Source organism: Pristiophorus japonicus, chromosome 26 (assembly GCF_044704955.1).
Source record: "Pristiophorus japonicus isolate sPriJap1 chromosome 26, sPriJap1.hap1, whole genome shotgun sequence".
Taxonomy (NCBI): domain Eukaryota; kingdom Metazoa; phylum Chordata; class Chondrichthyes; family Pristiophoridae; genus Pristiophorus; species Pristiophorus japonicus.
The window spans coordinates 12,572,800-12,599,687 of record NC_092002.1 but is presented as its reverse complement, the minus strand read 5'-3'; the positions used below and the strand labels follow the sequence as shown (position 1 = coordinate 12,599,687).

Sequence of the window (26,888 nt, the reverse complement as noted above, 5' to 3'; positions counted from 1 at the left end):
TCTCAGGATAAGGGGTCGGCCATTTAAGACTGCAATGAGAAGGCATTTATTCACTCAGAGGGTTGTAAATCTTTGGTATTCTCCACTCCAAAAGTGTGGATGCTGAATAATTGCATACATTCAAGGCAGAGATCGATAGATTTGTGGACTCTAGGGGAATCGAGTTGTTGATGCCAGTTCGTTAGATATATTCAAAAGGGAGTTAGATGTCACCAACAAAGGAAGGTTGTAGAGTTCATGGTGATGAACTGCAGCAAAACGGTCTCAATGGTTCTACCTGGCTGTGTTCACCAGACTGATCCCAGGGCTAGTGGGATTGTCCTATGAGGAGAGATTGAGCAGATTGGACCTCTACTCTCTGGCGTTTAGAAGAATGAGAGGTGATCTCATTGAAGCAGATAAGGTTCTGAGGTGGATTGACAGGGTAGATGCAGGGAGGATGTTCCCCCTCGGCTGGGGAGTCTAGAACCAGGATAAGGGGTCGGCCATTTAGGACTGAGCTGAGGAGAAATTTCTTCACTCAGGGTGGTGAATCTTTGGAATTCTTGACCCCAAGGGGCAGTGGATACTGAATCGTTGAGTGTATGCAAGACTGAGATCGATAGATTTTTGCACACTAAGGGAATCGAGGGATATGGGGATCGGCCGGGAAAATGGAGTTGAGGTCGAAGATCAGCCATAATTTTATTGAAATGGTGGAGCAGGTTCGAGGGGCCATGTGGCCCACTCCTAATTATTAATGTTGTGTGCTGTGCACAGTACCAGAAGTGATGAGAGGTTACCAAAGGTTTTCTGTCATGTATTGCTGATTAAATTAATTCTTTGATGAGAGTCTGTGTATTTTGTGTCCGATTACTTCCTCGGGGTCCGTAATATTGAGGTCAAATCCGATCCCCGCCACTTAAACTGACCTTGTTTAAAACCAGGCCAAGGTCTCGAACCGTTTGCCATTTGGTGCTCCTCGAGTGTCTCTCACTGTCTTCAGGGGTCAGGGTCCTCGAACGCTGGCCGCTGCTTCAGGCACGGACTCGCTCGCGAGGAAATCCACTGAGGTGACGGTGGGCAAAGCTGACTGATTCCTGGCATCGGATTTTCCTTCCATCAGCCCCGTCCCGGGACGATTTAACCCCGGGGCGGATTAACCCCGGGGCCACCAAATAAAAAATATAGGAAAAAAAATAAGGCCTCCCAAATAGGCTTAATAAAATCGTCAATAAGAAAGGAAAACAAGACCGAGGAAAATATTGTTTATTGGCCTAACGTGTCCATAACTGTTTTTGCAGCGACAAGATCTTTACTGTTTATCTGTTATTATTTAACTGTTATTATATAATATATTAATCTATAATATAATTTATGTCCACTATAGTAATTTGTTATTATATTTATGTATTTGATTTATATGCTTTCATTGTTGAATATACTGCCCTATGTTTCCATACTTAATCAGAATCATATACGTAATGTAATGAACATCATCACCATAGGCAGTCCCTCGGAATCAAGGAAGACTTGCTTCCACTCTGAGTTCTCAGGTGACTGAACAGTCCAATAGGGGAACCACAGTCCCTGTCACAGGTGGGACAGACAGTGGTTGAAGGAAAGGGTGGGTGGGACTGGTTTGCCGCACACTCCTTCCGCTGCCTGCGCTTGATTTCTGTGTGCTCTCAGCGACGAGACTCGAGGTGCTCAGTGCCCTCCCGGATGCTCTTCCTGCACTTAGGGCGGTCTTTGGCCAGGGACTCGCAGGTGTTGTTTGGGGATGTTGCATTTTATCATCAGGGAGGCTTTGAGGGTGTCCTTGAAACGTTTCCTCTGCCCACCTGGGGCTCACTTGCCGTGTAGGAGTTCTGAGTAGAGAGCTTGCTTTGGGAGTCTCGTGTCTGGCATGCGAACAATTTGGCCCGCCCAGCGGAGCTGATCGAGTGTGGTCAGTGCTTCGATGCTGGGGATGTTGGCCTGATCGAGGACGCTGATGTTGGTGCGTCTGTCCTCCCAGGGGATTTGTAGGATCTTGCGGAGACATCATTGGTGGTATTTCTCCAACGACTTGAGGCGTCTGCTGTACATGGTCCATGTCTCTGAGCCATACAGGAGGGCGGGTGTTACTACAGCCCTGTAGACCATGAGCTTGGTGTAGATTTGAGGGCCTGGTCTTCAAACACTTTTTTTTTTCTTAACTATACTATAGTATATAAATGTAACTATAGGCCCATTTGGATCAGTTTGTCTCAGGCCCTTAATCCAGCCCTGGCCCCATCCTCTCTGACATCAAGGTCCATGTTTGAAGCAGAGGAGATTTCTGTCTCAAACAGGCCCCTGTGCGATTTACCAGTGGGTGGAATTCTGAGAGGAGACTGAGCATTGTGGTGTCTCATCGCTGTTGGGCCTCCTGCACTCAACGTCTACAGTACTGCTGGAGCCATGTAATCTTGGTCACATTGCTCATTTTAAATTAATCAGCACACCCTACTTGAATCACAATCATTTCATATTATGGTTAAACATGTTTTCTTAATTGCTTGCTGTGGTCCCAGTATTAGAATCATGGAAATTGGCGCCGTCCCAGCCTGCAAGACCATCAGCGGGCCGGGGTCACTGAGAGAGCAGCGCGTGCTGCTGCAGGAGGGCGACGGCTACGAAGCCAGGTCGCTGATTGCAGTGCGGGCAGGTACAGCAGGAGGGGCGAAGGAGCGGCGAGAGATTGTAGAGGGCAGTGACCGGGGCCCAGGGGCAGCACGGGCCCAGCCCACACTGTGCGATATGTGTGCGCGCACTAGGTCCGTGCAGCAGAGCTGGTCTCCAGTCGTCCTGGTTAACCCTTGCCACTGGACCAAGACCTCGCTCTGTCGAGCCCCGTGTGGTGGCTGGTGTGCAACGGCCACCCCACGTTAAAAAAATCCGCCCACAGGCATCTTCCACCCTTCGGGATGTAGTTCGGAATCCGGAATATTAGGTCCTTCATTGAAACACCTGTGAACTCATCCCTTTTTGGTGTGGAAGCTAGTCATCCTTGATACAAGGGACTGTCTATGATGATGATTCTAATTTGCAATTTACTGTTTAGCTGTCAGTCAGTGCTTCCTGTTTATTCTGATACTGCGTTTCCACAATCGCACACACTTAAGTTACAGCAGTCACCTGATTATTGAAAATTAATACGAGAGAAGGGAGCACCAAACTGTCACACGTGACTCAGTGGGCCACATACTCGCCTCCGAGTCAGAAGGTTGTGGGTTCAAGTCCCACTCGAGACTTCAGCACAGGAGGCAGGCTGACACTGCCAGTACAGTGCCAAGGGAGTGCCGCACTGCCGGAGGTGCCGTCGTTCAGATGGGACGATAAACCGATGTCTGCTCTCTCGGGTGAACATAAAAGATCCCACAGCCACTATTTTGAAGAAGAGCAGGTGAGTTCTCCCCGGTGTCCTGGGCCTCGGTTTAATGTCTCACCCAAAAGACGGCACCTCTGACATTTAATATGAACTGGCCATAAAAGGACAGCTTGATCACTTGGTTCTGCAGTCCCTTTATGCTCTTCATTCAAGGAGTTAGATAATTGATGTAATAAATATTTACTATGATATTGTCAGTTATTTCCTTGTACGTTTCTTTAATAACTTTGCTTAATATTTTCAACGTAAAATGAACGGAGGGAGCGCTACAACAACAACTTGTATTTATATAGCGCCTTTAATATAGTAAAACATCCCAAGGTGCTTCACAGGAGTGTTATAAGGCAAAACAAATAAATTTGACACCGAGCCACATAATAAGAAATTACGGCAGGTGAACAAAAGCTTGGTCAAAGAGGTAGGTTTTAAAGAGCATCTTAAAGGAGGAAAGAGAGGCGGAGAGGTTTAGGGAGGGAGTTCCAGAGCTTGGGGCCCAGGTAACAGAAGGCACGGCCACCAATGGTGGAGCGATTATAATCGGGGATGTTCAAGAGGGCAGAATTAGGAGCGCAGACATCTCTGGGGGGGGAGGGGGCGGGTTAGAGATAGGGGGGGGTGAGGGCCATGGAGGGATTTGAAAACAAGGATGAGAATATTGAAATCGAAGCGTTGCTTAACTGGAGCCAATGTAGGTCAGCGAGCACAGGGGGTGATGGGTGAGCGGGACTTGGTGCGAGTTAGGACACAGGCAGCTGAGTTTTGGATCACCTCTACTTTATGTAGGGTAGAATGTGGGATGCCGGCCAGGAATGTGTTGGAACTGGGAATTCTAGAGCAAGGATGAGGGAAGTATGAAATGAAAAAGCTAACGGAAGTATGCGATGAAATCAAATACTGCCAAACCAGATTTGCTGTTCAGTACCTGGCATGTTACTGAAAGCTTAGCGAGATTGTTTAAAATTTGCTTAAAGTGGACTTTAGATTAACTGGTCTACAGTAACCTGGATTATCCTTTACGCCCTTCTTAAATATATTCAAGGCTGAGATAGAACGATAAGGGAGTAAAGGGTTATGAGGAGCGGGCAGGGAAGTGGAGTTGAGATCAAGATCAGTTCAGCCATGATATTGAATGGCAGAGCAGGCTCGAGGGGCCAAATGGCCTACTCCTGCTTCTATTTCTTATGTTGTTAACCTCTCTAGCTCTTCAAGCGCTACTCTGATGCTGATGGTTCAAAGTAAACGGTCACGTAGGAGGATGTTGCCTGAACTGAAGAATTTTAACTATGAGGAAAGATTGGATAGGCTGGGGTTGTTTTCTTTGGAACAGAGGAGGCTGAGTAGAGACCTTATTGAGGTGTATAAAATTATGAGGGGCCTGGATAGAGAGGGTAGGAAGGACCTATTTCCCTCTAGCAGAGGGGTCAACAACCAGGGGGCACCAATGTAAAGTAATTGGAGGGAGGTTTAGAGGGGATTTGAGGGGAAATCTCTTCACCCTGAGGGTGGTGGGGGTCTGGAACCAACTGCCTGAAAGGGTGGTAGAGGCAGAAACCCTCATCACATTTTAAAAAAATACTTGAATGTGCACTTGAAATGTCGTAAAAGAGCTGGAAAGTGGGATTAAGCTGGATGGCTCTTTGTCAGCTGGCACGGACACGATGGGCCGAATGGCCTCCTTCCGTGCTGTAAATTTCTATGATTGCTGCTCTTTAAGCCCCTACTGTGGTGGGTTGAAGACCTGCCCTCCTGATTCTCCCTCCCTTCAGATCAGTCAGCACTAAGATTTAGGTGTCCTCATACAGGGAACACAGTTAGCGTGCAGTTACAACATGCAAATAGGAAGGCAAATGGCATGTTGGCCTTATTCCAAGGGAGTATTGAGTGCAAGAGTAGTTGTGCTACAATTGTACAGGGCTTTGGCGAGACTACACCTTGCGTACTGTGAAAGAAAGACTTGAATTTATATAGCGCCTTTCATGACCACCGGACGCCTCAAAAGCGTGGGTCTTGAACCCACAACCTTCTGACTCCGAGGCAAGTGTACTACCCACTGAAGGTTCACGAGATTGATTCCTGGGAGGACAGGTGTCCTGTGAGGAGAGATTGAGTAAATGCTGGAGTTTAGAAGAATGAGCGGTGATCTCATTGAAAGATATATGATTCTGAGGGGGACTGACAGGGTAGATGCTGAGAGGATGTTTCCCCCGGGCTGGAGAGGCTGGAACCAGGGGTCATAGTCTCAGGATAAGGGGTCGGCCATTTAAGACTGCAATGAGAAGGCATTTATTCACTCAGAGGGTTGTAAATCTTTGGTATTCTCCACTCCAAAAGTGTGGATGCTGAATAATTGCATACATTCAAGGCAGAGATCGATAGATTTGTGGACTCTAGGGGAATCGAGTTGTTGATGCCAGTTCGTTAGATATATTCAAAAGGGAGTTAGATGTCACCCTTATGGCTAAAGGGATCAAGGGGTATGGAGAGAAAGCAGGTACTGAAGTTGCATGATCAGCCAGGATCATATTGAATGGCGGTGCAGGCTCGAAGGGCCGAATGGCCTACTCCTGCACCTATTTTCTATGTTTCTATGATATGGAAATCGGGCGGGAAAGTGGAGTTGAGGTCGAATGATGGAGCAGGCTTGAGGGGCCGTATGGCCTACTCCGGCTCCTAATTCTTATGTTCAAGCCTCTCGGCCCTCTGCCAGGCTGCCCAGATCTTCCGAAGATTGGGAACCCATTGCATTGACGAACGATGGGAGGAGACTCATGTGGTTCAGCAATGCACGATAGGGTCAAAAGGCAGAAATCTTCAACCTCAAGGACTGCAAACAAAAACCGACACGGGGGATTTCAATCTTAAATATAACTTTTATTGTCAACATCTTCCATCGAGGCAGTTTGCGGCAACAATTGGCTCACGGGTATCCTGTCGCAATAAGTCATTGTCGCTCGGGTGTTCCATGAATACATCATACATTCCATCCGAGAATATCCTTGAGGAATCCGTGCAGTGCTCCCTCAAGACTCCCGCATGCTTCCAACGTTGTGAGCAGGAGCACAACACAGGGTGTGAGGGAGTCTAGACAGCACGAGGAGGTGTCATAGAAACATAGAAAATAATTGCAGGAGTGGGCCATTCGGCCCTTCGAGCCTTCACCACCATTCAACATGATTGCGGCTGATCATGCAACTTTAATACCCCATTCCTGCTTTCTCTCCATAACCACTTGATCCCTTTAGCTGTAAGGGCCACATCTAACTCCCTTTTGAATATATGTAACGAACTGGCCTCAACAACTTTCTGTGGTAGAGAATTCCACAGGTTCACAATTCTCTGAGTGAAGAAGTTTCTCCTCATCTCGGTCCTAAATGGCTTCCCCCTTATTCTTAGACTGTGACCCCTGGTTCTGGACTTCCCCAACATCGGGAACATTCTTCCTGCATCTAACCTGTCCAATCCTGTCAGAATTGTATGTTTCAATGAGAGCCCCTCATTCTTCTAAATTCCAGTGAATACAGGCCCAGTCGATCCAGTCTCTCCTCATATGTCAGTCCTGCCATCCCGGGAATCAGTCTGGTGAATCTTCGCTGCACTCCCTCAATAGCAAGAATGTCCTTCCTTAGATTAGGAGATCAAAACTCAAGGTGTGGTCCTGTACCACTGCAGTAAGACCTCCCTGCTAGACAGCACAGCACGAGGGGGTGCCTAGACAGCACATGCTCAAAATTCCAGGATTTGTTAATCAATGTCAAGCCCTGAGAGGTGTTTATTGGACAGGATGTGCATAGTTCTCATGTTCCACATGAGTTATCAACCACCTTTAAGTCGGTGCCTATAATGTGCTTCAGACCCAACAATTAGCCCCTAAGACTAATTTTAGAAAGCACACAGTCCGTTTTGATTAACCTTTATTTGTAATTCACCAAAGATTATACACGCAGCTTTAACACTTCTTTTTTGTAATAGTTTTTATGATGATAAATACAGAATTAGCTTTTGTTCAAGCTACTTTTAGTTCAGCGTCCAACGTGAATTTTAGTCGATTATCAAACCCTCGCTCCCTGAGTCCCTTGCTACCTCAGTAGCTCTTACCTGGCACCATTATATATTTAGTATCTAACTGTTATCTGCAGCAAACCACATTGTTTACATAGTTGGGGTTCCCAGAATTAAGGCAGTGACTCTTACATATCGACAGGAAATTCCTAGCAGAGCAATTAGGAAGCCAAGTCTCTGGATAAATCAACAGAGTAAATGAGAGCAAAACCATCTCGATTAACTGTGAGAGTGCATCGTGTTAAAGGGGACATCAGATACTACAGGCAAACTGTGCCCACTTTACACGGGTGAAGGGTAAAGTGGGGGGGGGGGGTGCGAATGCTCCATTGTCACAATGCGAGTTAACTGTTAACTTGAGTAAGCTCTGGCTTCCTTGGACAGGGTAAGGTTGCAGCTCAACCAGTTCACAGCAGTTAGGAGCAGATGTAAGAATGGGGGTCGCCGACCCTCCATAAATGTCCTGGAATCTCCTGGACACTGCTCCGAGCAAAACCCAGGAGGAGGAAAAAAAATCACAAGGGGCGTTAAAAATCTAACTGCGCGCTTTATTTCCCCATTTTCATGGTAAACTTTCATTTAACAGTTTATACAAGTAGTGGAGATGGGAGGCTGTGTGACAGGATGGGGTGTTTGGAGGGCATGTGATGAAACCTCCAGGAATTTAGCCAACCAGAGTTGGCAACCTGGAGGAGGCGGGGGGAGCGATGAGCTGCAGCCGCAACTTTGAGTAAATCAGCCGACCTTTGATCAGATTGCACTGGGAGTGTGTTCGGTCCAATTTTGGGCGTGTTCTGGCCAATTTTGGCCTATCCGAACCAACTTTGGGCGTGTTCTGGCCAATTTTGGCATATCCGAACCAATTTTGGGCGTGTTCGGACCAACTTTGGCATATCCGAACCAACTTTGAGTGTGTTCGGGCCAATTTTGGGCGTGTTCTAACCATCTTTGGGCGTATTTGGGCCAATTTTGGGCGTGTTTGGGCCAATTTTGGGCCGTCATCCACGCCACTCAAAGCAGGACGGAGCATGCTCCGAGCACCTTACTGACATAAACATTGCACGCATTCCTCCTTTGGTTGAAATAACCCCGTTCAGTGCAGGAAAATTGCTTATTGAACTGTTCCAACCTATGGGTGAGAGGGAAACAGTTTCTTAAACATGCACTGTGCATATAGGAAGTGGGGGGTGGGAACAGAGTGCATTTGATAGAACTTCCCCAGCTGCAGTTCTAATCAGAAACCTTTACAGTAAGTCAATTTTTTCAGAGTTATTTGAATTATACTTTCCAGAAAGGCTATGGTGAATACTCAGACCGACTTTGCCTGTGTCATCTCGTGCATCTGCAAAGTCTCCTTCCGCTGCCTGCGGTGGGACCGGGCGTGCAGGAGCATGGAGTGAGCGGCAGAGGCATGTTTTGGAAGATACGGCAGTGTGTTATAGGGTGACACACAGTCTGGAGCTCACGGCACGTCAGCAACATATCGGGGAACTGTCTTGACACCAACCAACCACAATGTGATCTCCCGGATGTGATGCTGCTGAACCTTTACTTCAGTCTACCAGCTGAGCGAGGCCCTGAACACTCTGCAGCTTGTGCTAATCCCTCTAAATTACGTTAGGTGGTGGTCACCGTTTACCTGCGTAACGCTACGTAGTAATCTGCTGTGTGGTGTGCTATCTACTGCATTTATATTGAACCTTTCACAACCTCAGGATCTAGATTATTATGATCGCGTCGCTGGAGTGCGACTTGAGACCACTTCCCTTCTGAATCAAAGAGTGCTACCCACTGAGCTACCCAGATAACGTTATAGGGTGATGTATTAATGTGGGCGTTACTCATTCTACTGCTGTGTCTGATGGGGAAGGGAGTGGGACCGGGCGTGTTGGGGGAGGGGGAAAAGAGTAGAACTGGAATTTCATCATAGGCAGTCCCTCGGAATCGAGGAAAACGTGCTTCCACTCTTAGCATGAGCTCTTAGGTGGCTGTACAGTCCAATACGAGAACCACAGTCCCTGTCACAGGTGGGACAGATAGTCGTTGAGGGAAGGGGTGGGCAGGGAGCCTGGTTTGCCGCACGCTCCTTCCGTTGCCTGCGCTTGATTTCTGCATGCTCTCGGCGACCATACTCGAGGAGCTCAGCGCCCCCCCCCCCCGGATGCACTTCCTCCACTTAGGGAGTTTAGCGCGAGGCCTGGGGAAACCACGGATGTCCAGGTTCTGCTTGTGGTTTGGGGTTCCCCGCCCCTTTACCCAACCCACCTCTCGGCAGGTCCAATTTCCCATCTTGCGCTCTCCCCTCCTTGTCCCCAGTTTTGAGCTCGGTCACACGAGGCAGCGCAAACTGTGAGGCGTCAGGAATGAAATGCCAGATCTGACTGCGCCCTGCGGAGAACCGAAAGTTAACACACAAGATGTCAATAATCTTTTGTGGAGGGGGATTGAATTGCATGAAAAACAGTTGGGATGTCATACCCTCATTGATCTGAAGCTCTCAAATGGCGAAGCTCCCCTCTGCAGCATCTACTGGCCTTGCACCACAATCCTAACTCGTATCTCACGCCCAGTTGATCAAGCACCTGACCCCTGGCTAGTGGGGCCCCTTCTCGGGAGCCCCGGGCGAGCCAGAGAGAGACCACCGGCTCTGAAGGGGCGGTTTGCGGACAGAGGTGCACAGCTCCTCGACGCAGGCACCGAGCAAGACTTCCAATTATTCAGGCGAGAGATTGACCCACTCTCCCACCGGCGCCCTGTGACCTTTTGCCACCTTGCGCACAGGTCTGGCAGCGTTTAGGTCATTGCCACGGCGGCGATGAGAGCTTTCCTGGGGTGATTGTTGCACAGGGAGCAGCGATGAGGCCGCCTGCAAGGTGCTGGCATCGCCCTCTTGTCGGCAAATAAACATTAAGTTTAAGCATCAACAAACCAGCACGTGGGTGCTGCAGCGCACACTGCAACCCCCCACCAAATCTCCAAAATGGCTCTTCCAGGAAGTCTGACTGCCTGAAAATACCCCCCAATTTTCGTTAAAAAGGATTCTCCTTCCTCCAATGTTTCCTCCTCCTCTCTGAACACACTGGGCTTGACGGCAATGCAACAGAAGATCAGCTGCTGCGTATGACGTGCGGCCGATCTGGTCGCCCCCACCCCCACGTTTCGCTCCGCCGCCCCGAATTTCCAGGCCGCTTGACTCTTCCTGGGGGTGCAGAACCACAGGGTGGCAAGGCCTGTGCCCAAGTGGCTATTCGCGCAAGAGCTCGGGGAGCGCTATTCTGTCGCAGGGAGCGTCACACGCACGTCGGGATGTGTCCTCGCCTGATTGATGTCCCCCTGCTGGACAATGGCCAGTGACCCGGGCTGGGAACACTGGCTGAATTCGCCCTCTCCCTTCGCCACAGTCCCTAACCCAGAGCCATGAGGCAGATTTAAAGCCCTTGTCCGCTGACGCAAGGTACTCTTGACCTCAGCCACTGCGTGAGATGGCGTGGGTGCAATGTGCACTTGGGGAGTCCTTCCTGCCAGTGATTTAGACTTTACTTCCTTTGATAGCCGAAAACTTTGAGCATTGCACAACACGCTCTCTGCACCTGACCCGTAATAACTATCTGCTGAACAGGGAGATTCGATGTTGAGCTTAAATGACCGAGATCTGGAACAAGATCTGATCTTTAGTGACCGAATCCATCGCGTGGTATTCGAGCAGCAATGCAGTGAGTGGCATCCACACACACACACAGAGCCTGGGCTGGTGGCAGTAGTGTGGATTAACCCGCTGTTTGAGTGCATGCAGTCCCGTGCAAGAATCCCGCGTTTGTTCAGCAGCCACGACCAGAAAACGCTTCCCGTTGAGTGAACCCGCAGATGCCAGTGCCTCTCGCACTTTCCCCTCACTCCTTCTCCGCGTTTAATATAATCGCTGTAATTGTCTTTTCCCTCCTTCCCTCCCTCCAATGGCTCCTGTTGGACACGCTTTTTTAAACTATTTTATTTGTTGCCAATCTTTCCAATTCTTTGTCAGATCATAAACGCCAAAGGTCACCTTGCACCCGTCAAGGATCACTCTGCGCCAATGCTCTTAGCCAAAAGGCCTAGAGCCCAAGCACCGTTCCTGGAAGTACTGCAATACCAGGTTCGTGCCATGGAGGTGGATGGGTCAAACCCCCCCACCCACCTCCTACTTTCAAAAAGCATAGGAGAACCACCTTCCTGATCCAGGGAGAACCACTTTCTGGTCATGGTTACTCCCCTGTCAGGTCAGTTACACATGATCTTAGCCATGGCTTGGTGCAGACACTGGCTGGGTCCCCTTCGAGCGTGGGCCTGGACCGAACAGGTCTGACTGAGCTGGGCACAGTCGTGTCCTCGCCTTAGTTCCAGTGATCGGGGAGGGGAAGTGGGGGAAGGGGTGCGGCTGGGGAAACAAAGGCTGCCCCCCCCTCCCCACAACCTCCGCCCCAGTTCAGGGGGTGTCGAGGGCAACGATAGCACTCCGCCTGGTGTCCTGCTTGCGGTGAGGCGAATCAGCACAGACTGGGTGGGGAGTGGGCCGTGCTCCTGTCCCCTCTCTGAAGCTCGGTACTTGCTCCCGACACCCTCCGTGACCCGGGCGGCTGCTGAGGAACTCGGGAGAATGGTATTGCAGAAAAGAGGCGCGAGGAGAGGGAGCCGAAAGGTTGTCGAGTGTTCAGAAAGCATTGCCCCGCTGACCCAGCTAAACGTCATAAAATAACGGGGCAGCCACATCCCGAGTGCATCTTAGTGAGAAGACTTCTGGACTCGTGGGGATTCAGGGGATCGAGCGGGGAAATGTGGAGTCGAGGTTGAAGAGCAGCCACGATCTTATTGAAGATCTGTGGAGAAGGCTCGAGGGGCCGAATGGCCTGCTCCTGCTTCTTATGGTCTTGAGATGAATCCAACTCCACAGAGCGAGACGGAAGATAATAAAACAGACCACTGCCCTCCAAAAGCTCCGTGCACAACCTGCTCTCCCAAAACCGACGGAATATTTAAGCCAAGGGTGAATAATTGGCCTTCTCTTACCCCTCTTGTATTTCCATTTTTCTCCCCTTTGTGTGATCAGATTGCGATGAATAACTTGGGTTTCCTGCATCGCTATGACATTCCACCTCGCCCCCTTCTGAGAATCAGGGGGAACTGATGTCACTGTGCTCGGGCATTTTAAACGACAGGCTTGCCCGCTCAGCGACAACATTCCCGCGTCCAGGATGAGAGGATCAGACCTGAATTCCTCAGTGATATTAAATCCCGACAATTCCCAGCTACCAGAAAGTAGGGATCACAGAGCACTCTGATCATCGGGATAAGAGACTGAATGCAGGGGCGGGAGGGAAGATTCACGGGGATTAATGAACGGGTTAAGTTTAGGAAAACAGCAGCTTAACAAGAGGCGACGAGGAGATGAACCGGAAACTCGCTGCCGAGGGGTGGCGGATGGGGCGGGAAACAAGGCCTCCCTCGGAGTGTCGCCTCTATTTCTCGTAATGGTCGATGGGGTAATGCTCTCCGTACATCTTCAGGTGCCTGTGCAACGCCTCCTGCTGCTTCTGCAGGTTATCCGGGACCTCGTCGTACACGTCGGAGAACATGTGGTCCAGCTTGGGCTTCAGCGCCCGCTCAGCCTCCTCAAAGGCTTCCATCACCTGGCAAACAGATTGCAGAGTCGGTCAGCTAAGCAATCCGCGTTCCAGCTCTGGCGCCATCATCCAACACCTCCCCCTCCTTTTCTTTTAAAATGGCGGGATATTGATGCTGCCCCATCGACCTGTGGGCCAAGGGCACCGTGGGCTCCTCGGCCACCGCTGCTTAACCAGCTCCCGGTGATGTGCAGAGAACGGTGCACAGGGGACATAACTCCGCACCGTATCCGCTCCCTCCTCCCGTCCTCCATCCCCACACGGCGTCCGCTCTCTCCCTCTCCCATGGTCCATCCCCACTCGCACTCTCTTCCCCCACCACCTCCCCAACCTGGCGCGTTCTCTCCTCTCCCCCTCCCGCGACTCCTCCCCCCCCCCACTCTCCTCCCCCCACCCGCGCGCGCTCTCCTCCCCCCACCCCGCGCACGGTCTCTCCTCCTCACCCCTCTCTCTCCCTCCCCTCCCCCTCTCCCCTCCCCCCGCGCTCTCCCCTCCCCCCGCGCGCTCTCCCCTCCCCCCGCGCGCTCTCCCCTCCCCCCGCGCGCTCTCCCGTTCCTCCACACACGCTCGCTCCCCCCCCACGCTCTCTCCTCACCGCACCCCCCCACGCGCTCTCTCCACCGACCCCCCCACGCTCTCTCTCCTCCTCCCCCCACCCCTGCGCGCTCTCTCCTCCCCCCACCCCCACGCACTCTCTCCTCCTCCCCCCACCCCCGCGCGCTCTCTCCTCCCCCCACCCCCGCGCGCTCTCTCCTCCCCCCACCCCCACGCACTCTCTCCTCCTCCCCCCACCCCCACGCACTCTCTCCTCCTCCCCCCACCCCCGCGCACTCTCTTTCCTCCCCCCCCGCGCACTCTCTTTCCTCCCCCCCCGCGCACTCTCTCTTTCCTCCCCCCCCGCGCACTCTCTCTTTCCTCCCCCCCCGCGCACTCTCTCTTTCCTCCCCCCCCGCGCACTCTCTCTTTCCTCCCCCCCTGCGCACTCTCTCTTTCCTCCTCCCCCCCTGCGCACTCTCTCTCTCCTCCCCCCCCCCGCGCACACTCTCTCTCCTCCCCCCCCGCGCTCTCTCTCTCTCTCCTCCCCCCCCGCTCTCTCTCTCTCTCCTCCCCCCCGCGCTCTCTCTCTCTCCTCCCCCCCGCGCTCTCTCTCTCTCCTCCCCCCCGCGCTCGCTCTCTCTCCTCCCCCCCCGCGCTCGCTCTCTCTCCTCCCCCCCCGCGCTCGCTCTCTCTCCCCCCCCCTCTCTCCTCCCCCCCCCCGCTCTCTCCTCCCCCCCCCCGCTCTCTCCTCCCCCCCCGCTCTCTCCTCCCCCCCCCACGCTCTCTCCTCCCCCCCCCATGCTCTCTCCTCCCCCCCCCACGCTCTCTCCTCCCCCCCCCCCCACGCTCTCTCCTCCCCCCCCCCCCACGCTCTCTCCCCTCCCCCAGAGCACTCTCACTTCCCTCCCCCAGAGCACTCTCTCTCTCCTCCCCCAGAGCACTCTCTCTCTCCCCTCCCCCAGAGCACTCTCTCTCTCCCCTCCCCCAGAGCACTCTCTCTCTCCCCTCCCCCAGAGCACTCTCTCCCTCCCCCACCCCCGCGCACTCTCTCCGCCCCCCCCCGCGCACTCTCCTTCCCCCGCCCCCGCGTACTCTCCCCCCCCCCCGCGCTCGCTCTCTCTCCCCCCCCCTCTCTCCTCCCCCCCCCCGCTCTCTCCTCCCCCCCCCCCGCTCTCTCCTCCCCCCCCGCTCTCTCCTCCCCCCCCCACGCTCTCTCCTCCCCCCCCCATGCTCTCTCCTCCCCCCCCCACGCTCTCTCCTCCCCCCCCCCCCACGCTCTCTCCTCCCCCCCCCCCCACGCTCTCTCCCCTCCCCCAGAGCACTCTCACTTCCCTCCCCCAGAGCACTCTCTCTCTCCTCCCCCAGAGCACTCTCTCTCTCCCCTCCCCCAGAGCACTCTCTCTCTCCCCTCCCCCAGAGCACTCTCTCTCTCCCCTCCCCCAGAGCACTCTCTCCCTCCCCCACCCCCGCGCACTCTCTCCGCCCCCCCCCGCGCACTCTCCTTCCCCCGCCCCCGCGTACTCTCCCCCCCCCCCGCGCACTCTCTCCTCCCCCCCCACGCACTCTCCTCTTTCTCCTCCCTCTCCCCCCCCGCACACTGTCACCACCCCCCCCCCCCACCACACTCTTCTCCCACCCCTCCCAACGAACTCCCTTTCTCCCCCTCGCTCCCGCTCTCTCCCGTGCACTCTCTCCTCCCCCCCCCCCCCCCACTCCCACCACCCCCTTCGCTTCCTCTCCCTCCACTCCCACTCTCCCCCCACCCTTCACACACACCCACATGCGATGAAGTCACTGGCCAATAATGAGGGCTTGAATTTCCGCTGTGCATTGTGTCTCTCTCGCTGTGATCAGATATCCCAGCCTCGCCACCTCATTGTGCACGATCAGCCCTCTGACAGAGATACAGTGATGATACTGTTTGTAATCGGCTGAAAGGATCTGGTCAGACACACCCAGTCTGGTGATTTGGGACTTCAGTTACGTGGGCAGATTGGAGAAGCTGGGATTGTTCCCAGCGATGAGAGTGTGAGATTGTTTCCATCAGTCAGGTGCCCGCTGTGTGACGTGGGTGACCCCCCCAGCACCATGCTGGTTTGGATAAGGCCCAGCTGGGATTATCAGATTTAAAGTGAACTTGCGACTGAGTGAATAGGCAATTAAGAAGAAAGAATACCTGCTGGCAACTTGCCACCAAATACCTTGGTTGGCAGAAAGGAAGCAGAGAGTCGGGATCAATGGGTCCTTTTCAGAATGGCAGACAGTGACTAGTGGGGTGCTGCAGGGCTCAGTGCTGGGACCCCAGCTATTTACAATATACATCAATGATTTAGATGAAGGAATTGAGTGTAATATCTCCAAGTTTGCAGATGACACTAAGCTGGGTGGTGCTGTGAGGAGGATGCTAAGAGGCTGCAGGGTGACTTGGACAGGTTAGGTGAGTGGACAAATGCATGGCAGATGCAGTATAATGTGGATAAATGTGAGGTTATCCACTTTTGGTGGCAAAAACATGAAGGCAGAATATTATCTGAATGGCGGCAGATTAGGAAAAGGGGAGGTGCAACGAGACATGGATGTCATGGCACATCAATCACTGAAAGTTGGCATGCAGATACAGCAGGCGGTGAAGAAGGCAAATGGCATGTTGGCCTTCATAGCTAGGGGATTTGAGTATAGGAGCAGGGAGGTCTTAATGCAGTTGTTAAGGACCTTGGTGAGCCCTCACCTGGAATAGTGTGTTCAGTTTTGGTCTCCTAATCTGAGGAAGGACATTCTTGCTATTGAGGGAGTGCAGCGAAGGTTCACCAGACTGATTCGCGGGATGGCAGGACTGAGATATGAGGAGAGACTGGGTCGACTGGGCCTGTATTCACTGGAGTTTAGAAGACTGAGAGGACCATCTCATAGAAACATATAAAATTTTGACGGGACTGGACAGGTTAGATGCAGGAAGAATGTTCCCGATGTTGGGGAAGTCCAGAGCCAGGGGTCACAGTCTAAGCATAAGGGGTAAGCCATTTAGGACCGAGATGAGGAGAAACTTCTTCACGCAGAGAGTTGTTAACCTGTGGAATTCTCTACCGCAGAGAGTTGTTGATGCCAGTTCGTTAGATATATTCAAGAGGGAGTTAGATATGGCCCTGACTGCTGAAGGGAACAAAGGGTATGGAGAGAAAGCAGGAAACGGGTACTGAGGGAATGATCAGCCATGATCTTATTGAATGGTGGTGCAGGATCGAAGGGCCGAATAGCCTACTCCTGCACCTATTTTCTATGTTTCTTTTTTTTTTTCTAAATGGGTGACCCCTTATTCTGAGACTATGCCCCCTAGTTCTAGATTCCTCCACGAGGGGAAACATCCTCTCCTCATCTACCCTGTCAAGCCCCCTCACAATCTTACACATTTCACTAAGGGCACCTCTCATTTTTCTAAACTCCAATGAGTATCGGCCCAACCTGCTCAACCTTTCCTCATAAGACAGCCCCCCTTCATCTCAGGAATCAACTGAGCGAACCTTCTCGGAACTGGTGAGGAGGTTTAGTGCAACGCTGTCCCACTGCCCGGGGCGATACCTACTCGCTTTCTGGATTGCTTCCTCCATGCTTTTTCCTGCTCCTCGTCCCACCAGCCCTTGTTCACCATGTAGTGCCGGAGCCTGGAGATGGGGTGGTCCTGCTTGTCCCAGTAGTTGACCTCGTCCACCGATCGGTAGGCCGAACTGTCGTCGCTGGTACTGTGATGGCCAATCCTGCCGAGGGTCAGAGCACAATGCAGCAATTAGTCCCAGCGCACTGGGGAGTCCAGAACCCGGCACCAAGCTCATGGTCTACACAGCAGTCATGATACCCGCCCTCCTATATGCTTCAGAGACATGCACCTCAAAGCACTGGAGAAGTACCAACACTGCCGCCACACGATCCGGGCCACGTCGTCCGCATGCCCGACACGAGACTCCCAAAACAAACGCTCTGCTCGCAGCTCCAGCACGGCAACCGAGCCCCAGGTGGGCAGAGGAAACGCTTCAAGGACAGCCTCAAAGCCTCCCTGAAAAAAGTGCAACATCCCCACCGACACCTGGGAGTCCCTGACCCAAGACCGGCCAAAGTGGAGGAGCAGCATCCGGGAGGGCGCTGAGCACCTCGAGTCTCTTCGCCGGGAGCAAGCGCAAAGAGCAGACGGAGCGCACGGCAACCCAAGCCCCCCCACCCACCCGTCCCTCCAACCACCGTCTGCCCCACCTGTGACAGAGACTGTCGGTGCATAGTCTTTTGAGTATTGTGTGCAGTTTTGGTCTCCTAATCTGAGGAAGGACATTCTTGCTATTGAGGGAGTGCACCGAAGGTTCACCAGACTGATTCCCGGGAATGCAGGACTGACATATGAGGAGAGACTGGATCAACTAGGCTTGTATTCAATGGAATTTAGAAGAATGAGAGGGGATCGCATAGAAACATATAAAATTCTGATGGGATTGGACAGGTTAGATGCAAGAAGAATGTTCCCGATGTTGGGGAAGTCCAGAACCAGGGGTCACAGTCTAAGGATAAGGGGTAAGCCATTTAGGACCGAGATGAGGAGAGTTGTGAACCTATGGAATTCTCTACCACAGAAAGTTGTTGGGGCCCGTTTGTTAGATATATTCAAAAGGGAGTTAGATGTGGTCCTCACGGCTAAAGGGATCAGGGGGTATGGAGAGAAGGCAGGAGTGGGGGACTGAAATGCATGATCAGCCATGATCTTATTGAATGGTGGTGCAGGCTCGAAGAGCCGAATGGCCTGCTCCTGCACCTATTTTCAATGTTTCTATGTTACTGCATTGATCTCATCAGTCACCTGAGAACTCACATTAGTGTGGACGCAAGGGATTACTGAAGAAGAGATATATGAAACAAATACGATTCTGAGATTGCGTAGAAATTGCACAGCGCCCCGTTTCGGAGATAACTTATGCGGGAGCACAAAAGTATCACCGGGTGGAAACGATTTGCAGCGGACGGGAACTTCCGCTTTAGCGCTCCTTGAGGGAAGAGGAGAATTAAATCAAGCGCTATCACTTCTCTTAGAGCGCTAAAGGGAGTGGGAGGGGCGGGAACGGTGGGATCGGCAGAGCACTGAGCACTGTTCCGTGTAGCGCTGCCTTCTTTGGAGGCTCCTTCCCTCACTTAAAGGGAAAGACCAATGTTAGTCTCATTCAATCTGCATTATATCTCTGTGGGGCCACGGGACCCACGCTAGGTGCAAATCACGCAGTCACGGTCTCATAATGAGGGGTCATGGAAACATAGAAAATAGGTGCAGGAGTAGGCCATTCGGCCCTTCGAGCCTGTACCACCATTCAATATAATCATGGTTGATCATGCAACTTCAGTACCCCTTTCCTGCTTTCTCGCCATACCCCTTTAGCCGTAAGGGTCACATCTAACTCCCTTTTGAATATATCTAACGAACTGGCCTCAACAACTTTCTGTGGTACAGAATTCCACAGGTTAACAACTCTCTGAGTGAAGAAGTTTCTCCTCATCTCGATCCTAAATGGCTTACCCCTTATCCTTAGACTGTGACCCCTGGTTCTGGACTTCCCCAACATTGGGAACATTCTTCCTGCATCTAACCTGTCCAATCCCATCAGAATTTTATATGTTTCTATGAGATCCCCTCTCATTCTTCTAAATTCCAGTGACTAGAAGCCTAGTCGATCCAGTCTTTCTTCATATGTCAGTCCTGCCATCCCGGGAATCAGTCTGGTGAACCTTCGCTGCACTCCCTCAATAGAAAGAATGGCCTTCCGCAGATTAGGAGACCAAAACTGTACACAATATTCAAGGTGTGGCCTCACCAAGGCCCTGTACAACTGCAGTAAGACCTCCCTGCTCCTATACTCAAATCCTCTCGCTATGAAGGCCAACATGCCATTTAGGACCGAGATGAGGAGACGTCTAATATTTTGAGGGGGCTTGACAGGGTAGATGCAGAGAGGATGTTTCCCCTCGTGGGGGAATCTAGAACTAGGGGACATAGTTTCAGAATAAGGGGTTGCCCATTTAAAACAGAGATGAGGGGGAATTTCTTCCCTCAGAGGGTGGTGAATCTTTGGAATTCTCTACCAGAGAGCTGTGGAGGCTGGGTCATTGAATATATTTAAGGTGGAGAGAGACAGATTGTTGAACAGTAAGGGAGTTAAAGATTATAGGAAGTGGGCGGGGAAGTGGAGTTGAGGCCTGGAGCAGATCAGCCGTGATCTCATTGAATGGCGGAGCAGGCTCGAGGGGCTAAATGGCCGACTTCTGCCATGTTCTTATGGGTCACAGTCTCAGGATGAGGGGTCGGCCATTTGGGACTGAGACGAGGAGGAATTTCTTCAATCAGAGGGTGGTGAATCTTTGGAATTCTCTACCCCAAAGAGTTGTGCCTGCTCAGCCTCTGAGTATATTCAAGGGGGACATCGATGTGATTTTTGGTCTCTGGAGGAATCAAGGGATATGGGGATCGGGTGGGAAAGTGAAATTGAAGTTGAAGATCAGCCATGATGCGTCAGCTGTGTCTCAGTGGGTAGCACACTCGCCTCGGAGTCAGAAGGTCATGGGTTCGAGTCCCACTCCAGAGACTTGAGCACCTAATCTAGGCTGACACTCTCAGTGCAGTGCTGTTGGAGGTGCCGTCTTTCGGATGAGACGTTAAAACGAGGCCCTGTCTGCCCTCCCAAGTGACTATTTTGAAGAAGAGCAGGGGAGTTATCCCCTGTGTCCTGGCCAAGATTTATCCCTTTATCAACATAACAAAAACACAGATTATCTGGGTCATTATCACATTGCTGTGTGTGGGAGCTTGCTGTGCGCAAATTGGCTGCCGCGTTCCCACATTACAACAGTGACTACACTCCAAAAGGACTTCATTGGCTGTAAAGCGCTTCAAGACGTCCGGTGGTCGTGAAAGGCACTATAGAAATCCAAGTCTTTCTTTCTATGACCTTATTGAATGGCAGAGCAGGCTCAAGGGCCAGTAAGGCCTACTCCTGCTCTTAATTCTTATATTCTTTTGTAGCTTGCAGCAAATAACTAAATATTGTAAGCACTGATTCAATACCGACTACCAAGTTGCATTTTAAGAAAGAAAGACTTGCATTTCTATAGCGCCTTTCACGACCGCCGGACATCACAAAGCACTTTACAACCAATGAAGTACTGCATCGCTCACTTGGGAAAGGCAATGATGAATTGCTTTATTCATCATCATCATCATCCCTCGAAACAAGGATGACCTGCTTCCATGTCAAACAGATGTTTCAATGAAGGACCTAATATTCCAGATCCCGAACTACATGTTGAAGGGTGGAAGATGCCTGTGCGTGGATTTTTTTAACGTGGGGTGGCCGTTGCACACCAGCCACCACACGGGCTTGACAGAGCTAGGTCTTGGTCCAGTGGCAAGGGTTATCCAGGACGACTGGAGACCAGCTCTGCTGCACGGACCTAGTGCGCGCACATATCGCACAGTGTGAGCTGGGCCCGTGCTGCCCCCTGGGCCCTCGCCTCTTCTGAGCCCCAAACTCTCGCCTCTCCTGGGCCCCGATTATTTCCCTCTACAAACTCTTGCCTCAGTACTGCACTGGGAGTGTCAGCCTAGATTTTTGTGCTCAAGTCCCTGGAGTGGGACTGGAACCCATGACTTTCTGACTGAGAGACAAGGGGGCAGCCCACTGAGCCACGGCTGACACTGTAAACAAAGAGATTTACGAGGACGATACCAGAACTGAGAGGTTTATACGTAATAGGAAAAGTCTGAACAGGCTGGGTCTCTTTTCTCCAGGAGAGAGAAGGTTAAGGTGTGACCTGATAGGAGGTCTTTAAAATTATGAAAGAGTTCAACAGGGTAGACGTAGAGATGTTTCCACTTGTGGGGGGAGACCAGAATCATGGGGCCATCAATATAAGATAGTCACTAATAAATCCACTAGGGAATTGATAGAGAATTCAAGCTCTGCAGCCTGGCTGCAGTTTTGAAAAAAACACAGACCACATTGCATTAAGTCATCAATCAACTTGACATTTTAGGACCTTGGGTAGCGAGCCAATTAAAGGGTAACAGACTATTAATTGAGCCAATAAGGTCAAAGAAGGCGAGTTCTTTTCTGTAAATTGAACCAGGTACAAGTACAACCATTTTGGCCATGTGGTCTCAGAAGGACAAAGGCCTGGCTTAAAGCCAGAAGCTTGTTGCTGCTGCCAGAATAAAGTTACATTAAAACTACAACCGGAGTTCATATTTCATTGGAAATTAAGAGATCTAACAGGAATTCAGGAGAAACTTCTATACCCAGAGAATGGTGAGAATGTGGAACTTGCTACCACAGGGAGTAATTGAGGTGAATAGTATCGATGCATTTAAGGGGAAGCTAGATAAACACATGAGGGAGAAAGGAATAAAAGAATATGCTGATAGGGTGGGATGAAGAGGGGTGGGAGGAGGCTTGTGTGGAACATTAACACTGGCTGAATGTGCACTACATTCTATCTAACTACACAAGTCCAACTAGCATAGGTGTCTCCATTTTCAGTGTCGTAAGTCAGTCATCCCAAGAGTCTGTCCTCAAGTCATTGCTGGCTGTCAGTCGTGGCTCAGTAGGTACCACAATCACCTCGGAGTCAGGTCGTGAGTTACATTCCACAGCACCTTGGCTTCCTATGAAGTTCAGGCACAGTTGCTGCACAGGCTGATCTAGCCACAGTGGTGTACGTGGATTTTTGGTTAATGCAATGGTGTTAGGTTGAGGGAGGAGTGTTGGCCAAGGCACCAGGAGAATTCACTGCTGCCCTTTAAATAGCGCCGGGGGATCTTTGACATAAAGAACAACCGAGCGGGCTGAACAGTCCAATATGAGAGCCACAGACCCTGTCACAGGTGGGACAGACAGTGGTTGAGGGAAGGTGGTTTGTCGCATGCTCCTTCCACTGCCTGCACTTGGTTTCTGCATGCTCTCAACGATGAGACCCGAGGTGCTCAGCGCCCTCCTGGATGCACTTCCTCTAACTTAGGGCAGTCTTTGGCCAGGGACTCCCAGGTGTCGGTGGGGATGTTGCGCTTTATCAGGGAGGCTTTGAGGGTGTCCCTGTAACGTTCCCTCTACCCACCTTTGGCTCGTTTGCTGCGAAGGAGTTCCGAGTAGAGCGCTTGCTTTGGGAATCCCGTGTCTGGCATGCGAACGATGTGGTCAGCCCAGCAGAGCTGATCAAGTGTGGTCAGTGCTTCAATGCGGAATGTGAAATGAGCCACGTACAAACTGCGGTTGGAACATTGATAAGGCTGGTTTGATGTGAGATTGGGACTTGTTTGTGGTTTTAACCAGCTTCTGCATGATGTGTGAGCGTCTATGTATGTACATGTACTGCCGAGGCTCCAGTGTCTGCAGCGGGTGGTCAGAGACAAGACAGAGAAACCGATGACGGCTCACGTAAAGGAACATGCTCCTTAACACGTCTCCTAGCAAACCACAAGCGAGAATGAACCATCAAACTGACAACCTATTGAGTAACTCCGAATCCTTAAACTGCTGGGCGTGAAGGCAAAGAGCAGTGGGAGTGCTATTATCCGAATAATGTCTCTTGATTTCTAACTCACTTTCATTCTGTCTGTCTCTCTTCCGCCTACATTTTCCGACACAACAGTTGTATTTACATAGGACCTTTAATGCAGTAAAACGTCCAAAAGCTTCACGGGCATTATCAAACAAAACTCGACACCGAGTAGCATAAGGAGATATTAGGGCAAAGACTTAGGTTTTAAGTAGTCTTAAAGGAGGAGAGAGAGGCGGAGGGGTTTAGGGAGGGAATTCCAGAGCTTGGGACCTTGGCAGCTGAAGGCACGGTCAGCAATGGTGGAGCGATTAAAATCGGGGATGCTCAAGGGACCAGAATTAGAGGAGCGCAGAGATCTCAGAGGGTTGTGGGGGTGGAGGAGATTACAGAGATAGGGAGGGACGAGGCCATGGAGAGATTTGAAAACAAGAATGAGGATTTTCAAGAAGAAAATAAACAAGATTAACTTTCAAAAGGGAATTGGATATACTGTATAACAACTTGCATTTATATCTGCACCTTTAATATGGTAAAGCGTCCCAAGGTGCTTTGCACCCTCATATTCAAAGTACAGCTTGAACCTCCCTTATCCAGAACTCCCTTATCCGGAACCACCCCTCGTCCAGAACCATTCGCGGCCATCGGGTGGCGCATGCGCAGAACTCTGACATGAACAAATTGAAGTCCTTCCTCGCTGCCGACTCCCGCAATCGTTGGCCTGACCCCGCGATCCACCGCACCCCCCCCCCCCACTCCCCTGAATGATGTTTCTGCCGCACTCCCAGCCCCAAGCCAGCCAGCCCCGATATCCCCTTGCTCAGTACCTGTACCGTCCAATTTAACGTGACCACGCCTCGTCTGGAAACATCCCTTATCCAGAACAGGCCAGGTCCCGAGGGTTCCAGGTAAGGGAGGTTCAACCTGTGTCATTCTCATATAGTTGAAAGTTACCTTCAGGTACACACCTGTAAATATTAAATATATTAATTCTCTCTCTTTCTCTCTGTCCCTGCGTCTTTCCCTCTCTCTCTCTCTCTCTCTCTGGTTCGCTCTGTCTTTTGTTTACTGTGCATCTCTCGCTCTGTCACTTTTGCTCCCTTAATCTATCTCTGTTGCACTTCTCTCTCTCTCTCTGTCCCTCTGATTTTTTTCTCTCTCCTTTACAGAAATAACAGCAAAGGAGAAGATCGTTCAGCCCATCATGCCTATGCTAGCTCAGGAACAGTCATAGTCATTATGGCACAGAAGGCGGCCATTCGGCCCATCGAGTCCATGCCGACTCTCTGCAGAGCAACCCAGTCAGTCCCGTTTCCCCGCTCCCCCGTAGCCCTGCAGGTATATTTCCCTCAAGTGCCGATCCAATTTCCTTTTGAAATCATCAATCGTCTCCGCTTCGATCACTCTCGTAGTCAGCGAGTTCCAGGTCATTACTGCGCACTGTGTAAAAAAAGGTCTTCCTCACAACCCCCTGTATCTCTTGCCCAAAACCTTAAATCTGTGCCCCCCCGAGTCCTTGTACCATCAGCTAATGGGAACATCTTTTCTTTGACTACCTTATCTCAACCTGTCATCATCTTGTACACCTCTATCAAATCTTCCTTCAGCCTCCTTTGCGCTGTACTCTAATCTCATTTTCCCGACATTTTTCCTGTATCTTGTGAGATTCTTCCTTTTCAAATGCTTACTGGACTGTGACAGTCGACCTCAATTGTGGTAAAACATTGCATTTTCTTATAAGCCTCTGTGTGAAAATATTTCTTCCAATGCTTCACCCCCTCACCTCGATTACAAATTCGCCATATTTAACCTCTCAAAAGATTGATTTTATAATTTTATTACATTTCATAATTTTATTAAATTCACTTAAACTTCATTGAAAAGTCTCAATTTATCGAGTCTTTCTTCATAACTGTAGCCCGTCAATCTAGAGAATCATTACTGCTGGCTTTCCTGGGCAACGTGGAACTTGCTACCACCGGTTCTGGTTGTGGAAAGAGCATAGACGCATTTAAGGGGAAGCGAGATGAAGAGGGGTGGGAGAAGGCTCATGTCAGCTGTGGCTCAGTGGGCAGCACACTCGCTTCTGAGTCAGAAGGTCGTGGGTTCAAGATCTAGGCTGACACTCCCAGTGCAGTGCTGAGGGAGCGCCGCACTGTCGGAGGTGCCGTCTTTCGGATAAAACGTTAAACCGAGGCCCCGTCTGCTCTCTCAGGTGCACATAAAAGATCCCATGGCGCTATTTCGAAGAAGAGCAGGGGGAGTTATCCCCGGTGTCCTGGGGCCAATATTTATCCCTCAATCAAAATCACAAACAAAACAGATGATCTGGTCATTATCACATTGCTGTTTGTGGGAGCTTGCTGTGCACAAATTGGCTGCTGCCTTTCCCACATTACAACAGTGACGACACTCCAAATGTACTTCCTTGGCTGTAAAGCGCTTTGAGACGCCCGGTGGTCGTGAAAGGCGCTATATAAATGCAAGTCTTTCTTAATAGATAAAAGACAGAAAGACGTGCATTTATATACAGGCGCAACGTCTCAAATCCGGAACTCCGAAAACCGGACATTTTGCGCATAGATGATGGAGTCGTCCGGAATGAGCTCCAGGGCAGTGCTGAGGGAGAGCTGCATTGTCGGAGGTGCCGTCTTTCGGACGGGACGTTACACCCTCTCCCTCTCTCGGATACAGCCTCTCCCTCTCTCTCTCTCTCTGATTCAGCCTCTCTCTCTCTCTCTCTCTCTCTCTCTCTGATTCAGCCTCTCTCTCTCTCTCTCTCTCTTTCTCTGCTTCAGCCTCTCTCTCTCTCTCTCTCTCTCTCTGATTCAGCCTCTCTCTCTCTCTCTCTCTCTCTGATTCAGCCTCTCTCTGATTCAGCCTCTCTCTCTCTCTCTCTGATTCAGCCTCTCTCTCTCTCATTCAGCCTCTCTCTCTCTCTCTCTCTCTCTCTGATTCAGCCTCTCTCTCTCTCTCTCTCTCTCTCTCTGTCTGATTCAGCCTCTCTCTCTCTCTCTCTCTCTCTCTCTGTCTGATTCAGCCTCTCTCTCTCTCTCTCTCTCTCTGATTCAGCCTCTCTCTCTCTCTCGGATTCAGCCTCTCCCTCTCTCTCTGATTCAGCCTCTCTCTCTCTCTCTCTCTCTCTCTCTCTGATTCAGCCTCTCTCTCTCTCTGATTCAGCCTCTCTCTCTCTCTCTCTCTGATTCAGCCTCTCTCTCTCTCTGATTCAGCCTCTCTCTCTCTCTGATTCAGCCTCTCTCTCTCTCTGATTCAGCCTCTCTCTCTCTCTGATTCAGCCTCTCTCTCTCTCTGATTCAGCCTCTCTCTCTCTCTGATTCAGCCTCTCTCTCTCTCTGATTCAGCCTCTCTCTCTCTCTGATTCAGCCTCTCTCTCTCTCTGATTCAGCCTCTCTCTCTCTCTGATTCAGCCTCTCTCTCTCTCTGATTCAGCCTCTCTCTCTCTCTGATTCAGCCTCTCTCTCTCTCTGATTCAGCCTCTCTCTCTCTCTGATTCAGCCTCTCTCTCTCTCTGATTCAGCCTCTCTCTCTCTCTGATTCAGCCTCTCTCTCTCTCTGATTCAGCCTCTCTCTCTCTCTCTGATTCAGCCTCTCTCTCTCTCTCTGATTCAGCCTCTCTCTCTCTCTCTGATTCAGCCTCTCTCTCTCTC

The 26,888-nt window shown here is 51.1% G+C and overlaps 1 protein-coding gene across 2 annotated transcripts in view; it reads right to left on the bottom strand.

Moving 5' to 3' along the window:
* Nucleotides 1-7,288: 7,288 nt before the first annotated feature.
* bckdha (branched chain keto acid dehydrogenase E1 subunit alpha) overlaps nt 7,289-26,888 on the bottom strand; it is a 52,738-nt gene continuing 33,138 nt past the window's right edge. For both annotated transcript variants that reach the window (XM_070867831.1, XM_070867832.1), the window contains exons 8-9: nt 17,228-17,399; nt 7,289-13,116 (exon numbers count right to left, since the gene is read on the bottom strand). In XM_070867831.1, the coding sequence (XP_070723932.1) occupies nt 12,946-13,116; nt 17,228-17,399 (343 nt within the window). In that variant the 3' untranslated portion in view covers nt 7,289-12,945. The remainder of the gene's footprint in view (nt 13,117-17,227; nt 17,400-26,888) is intronic.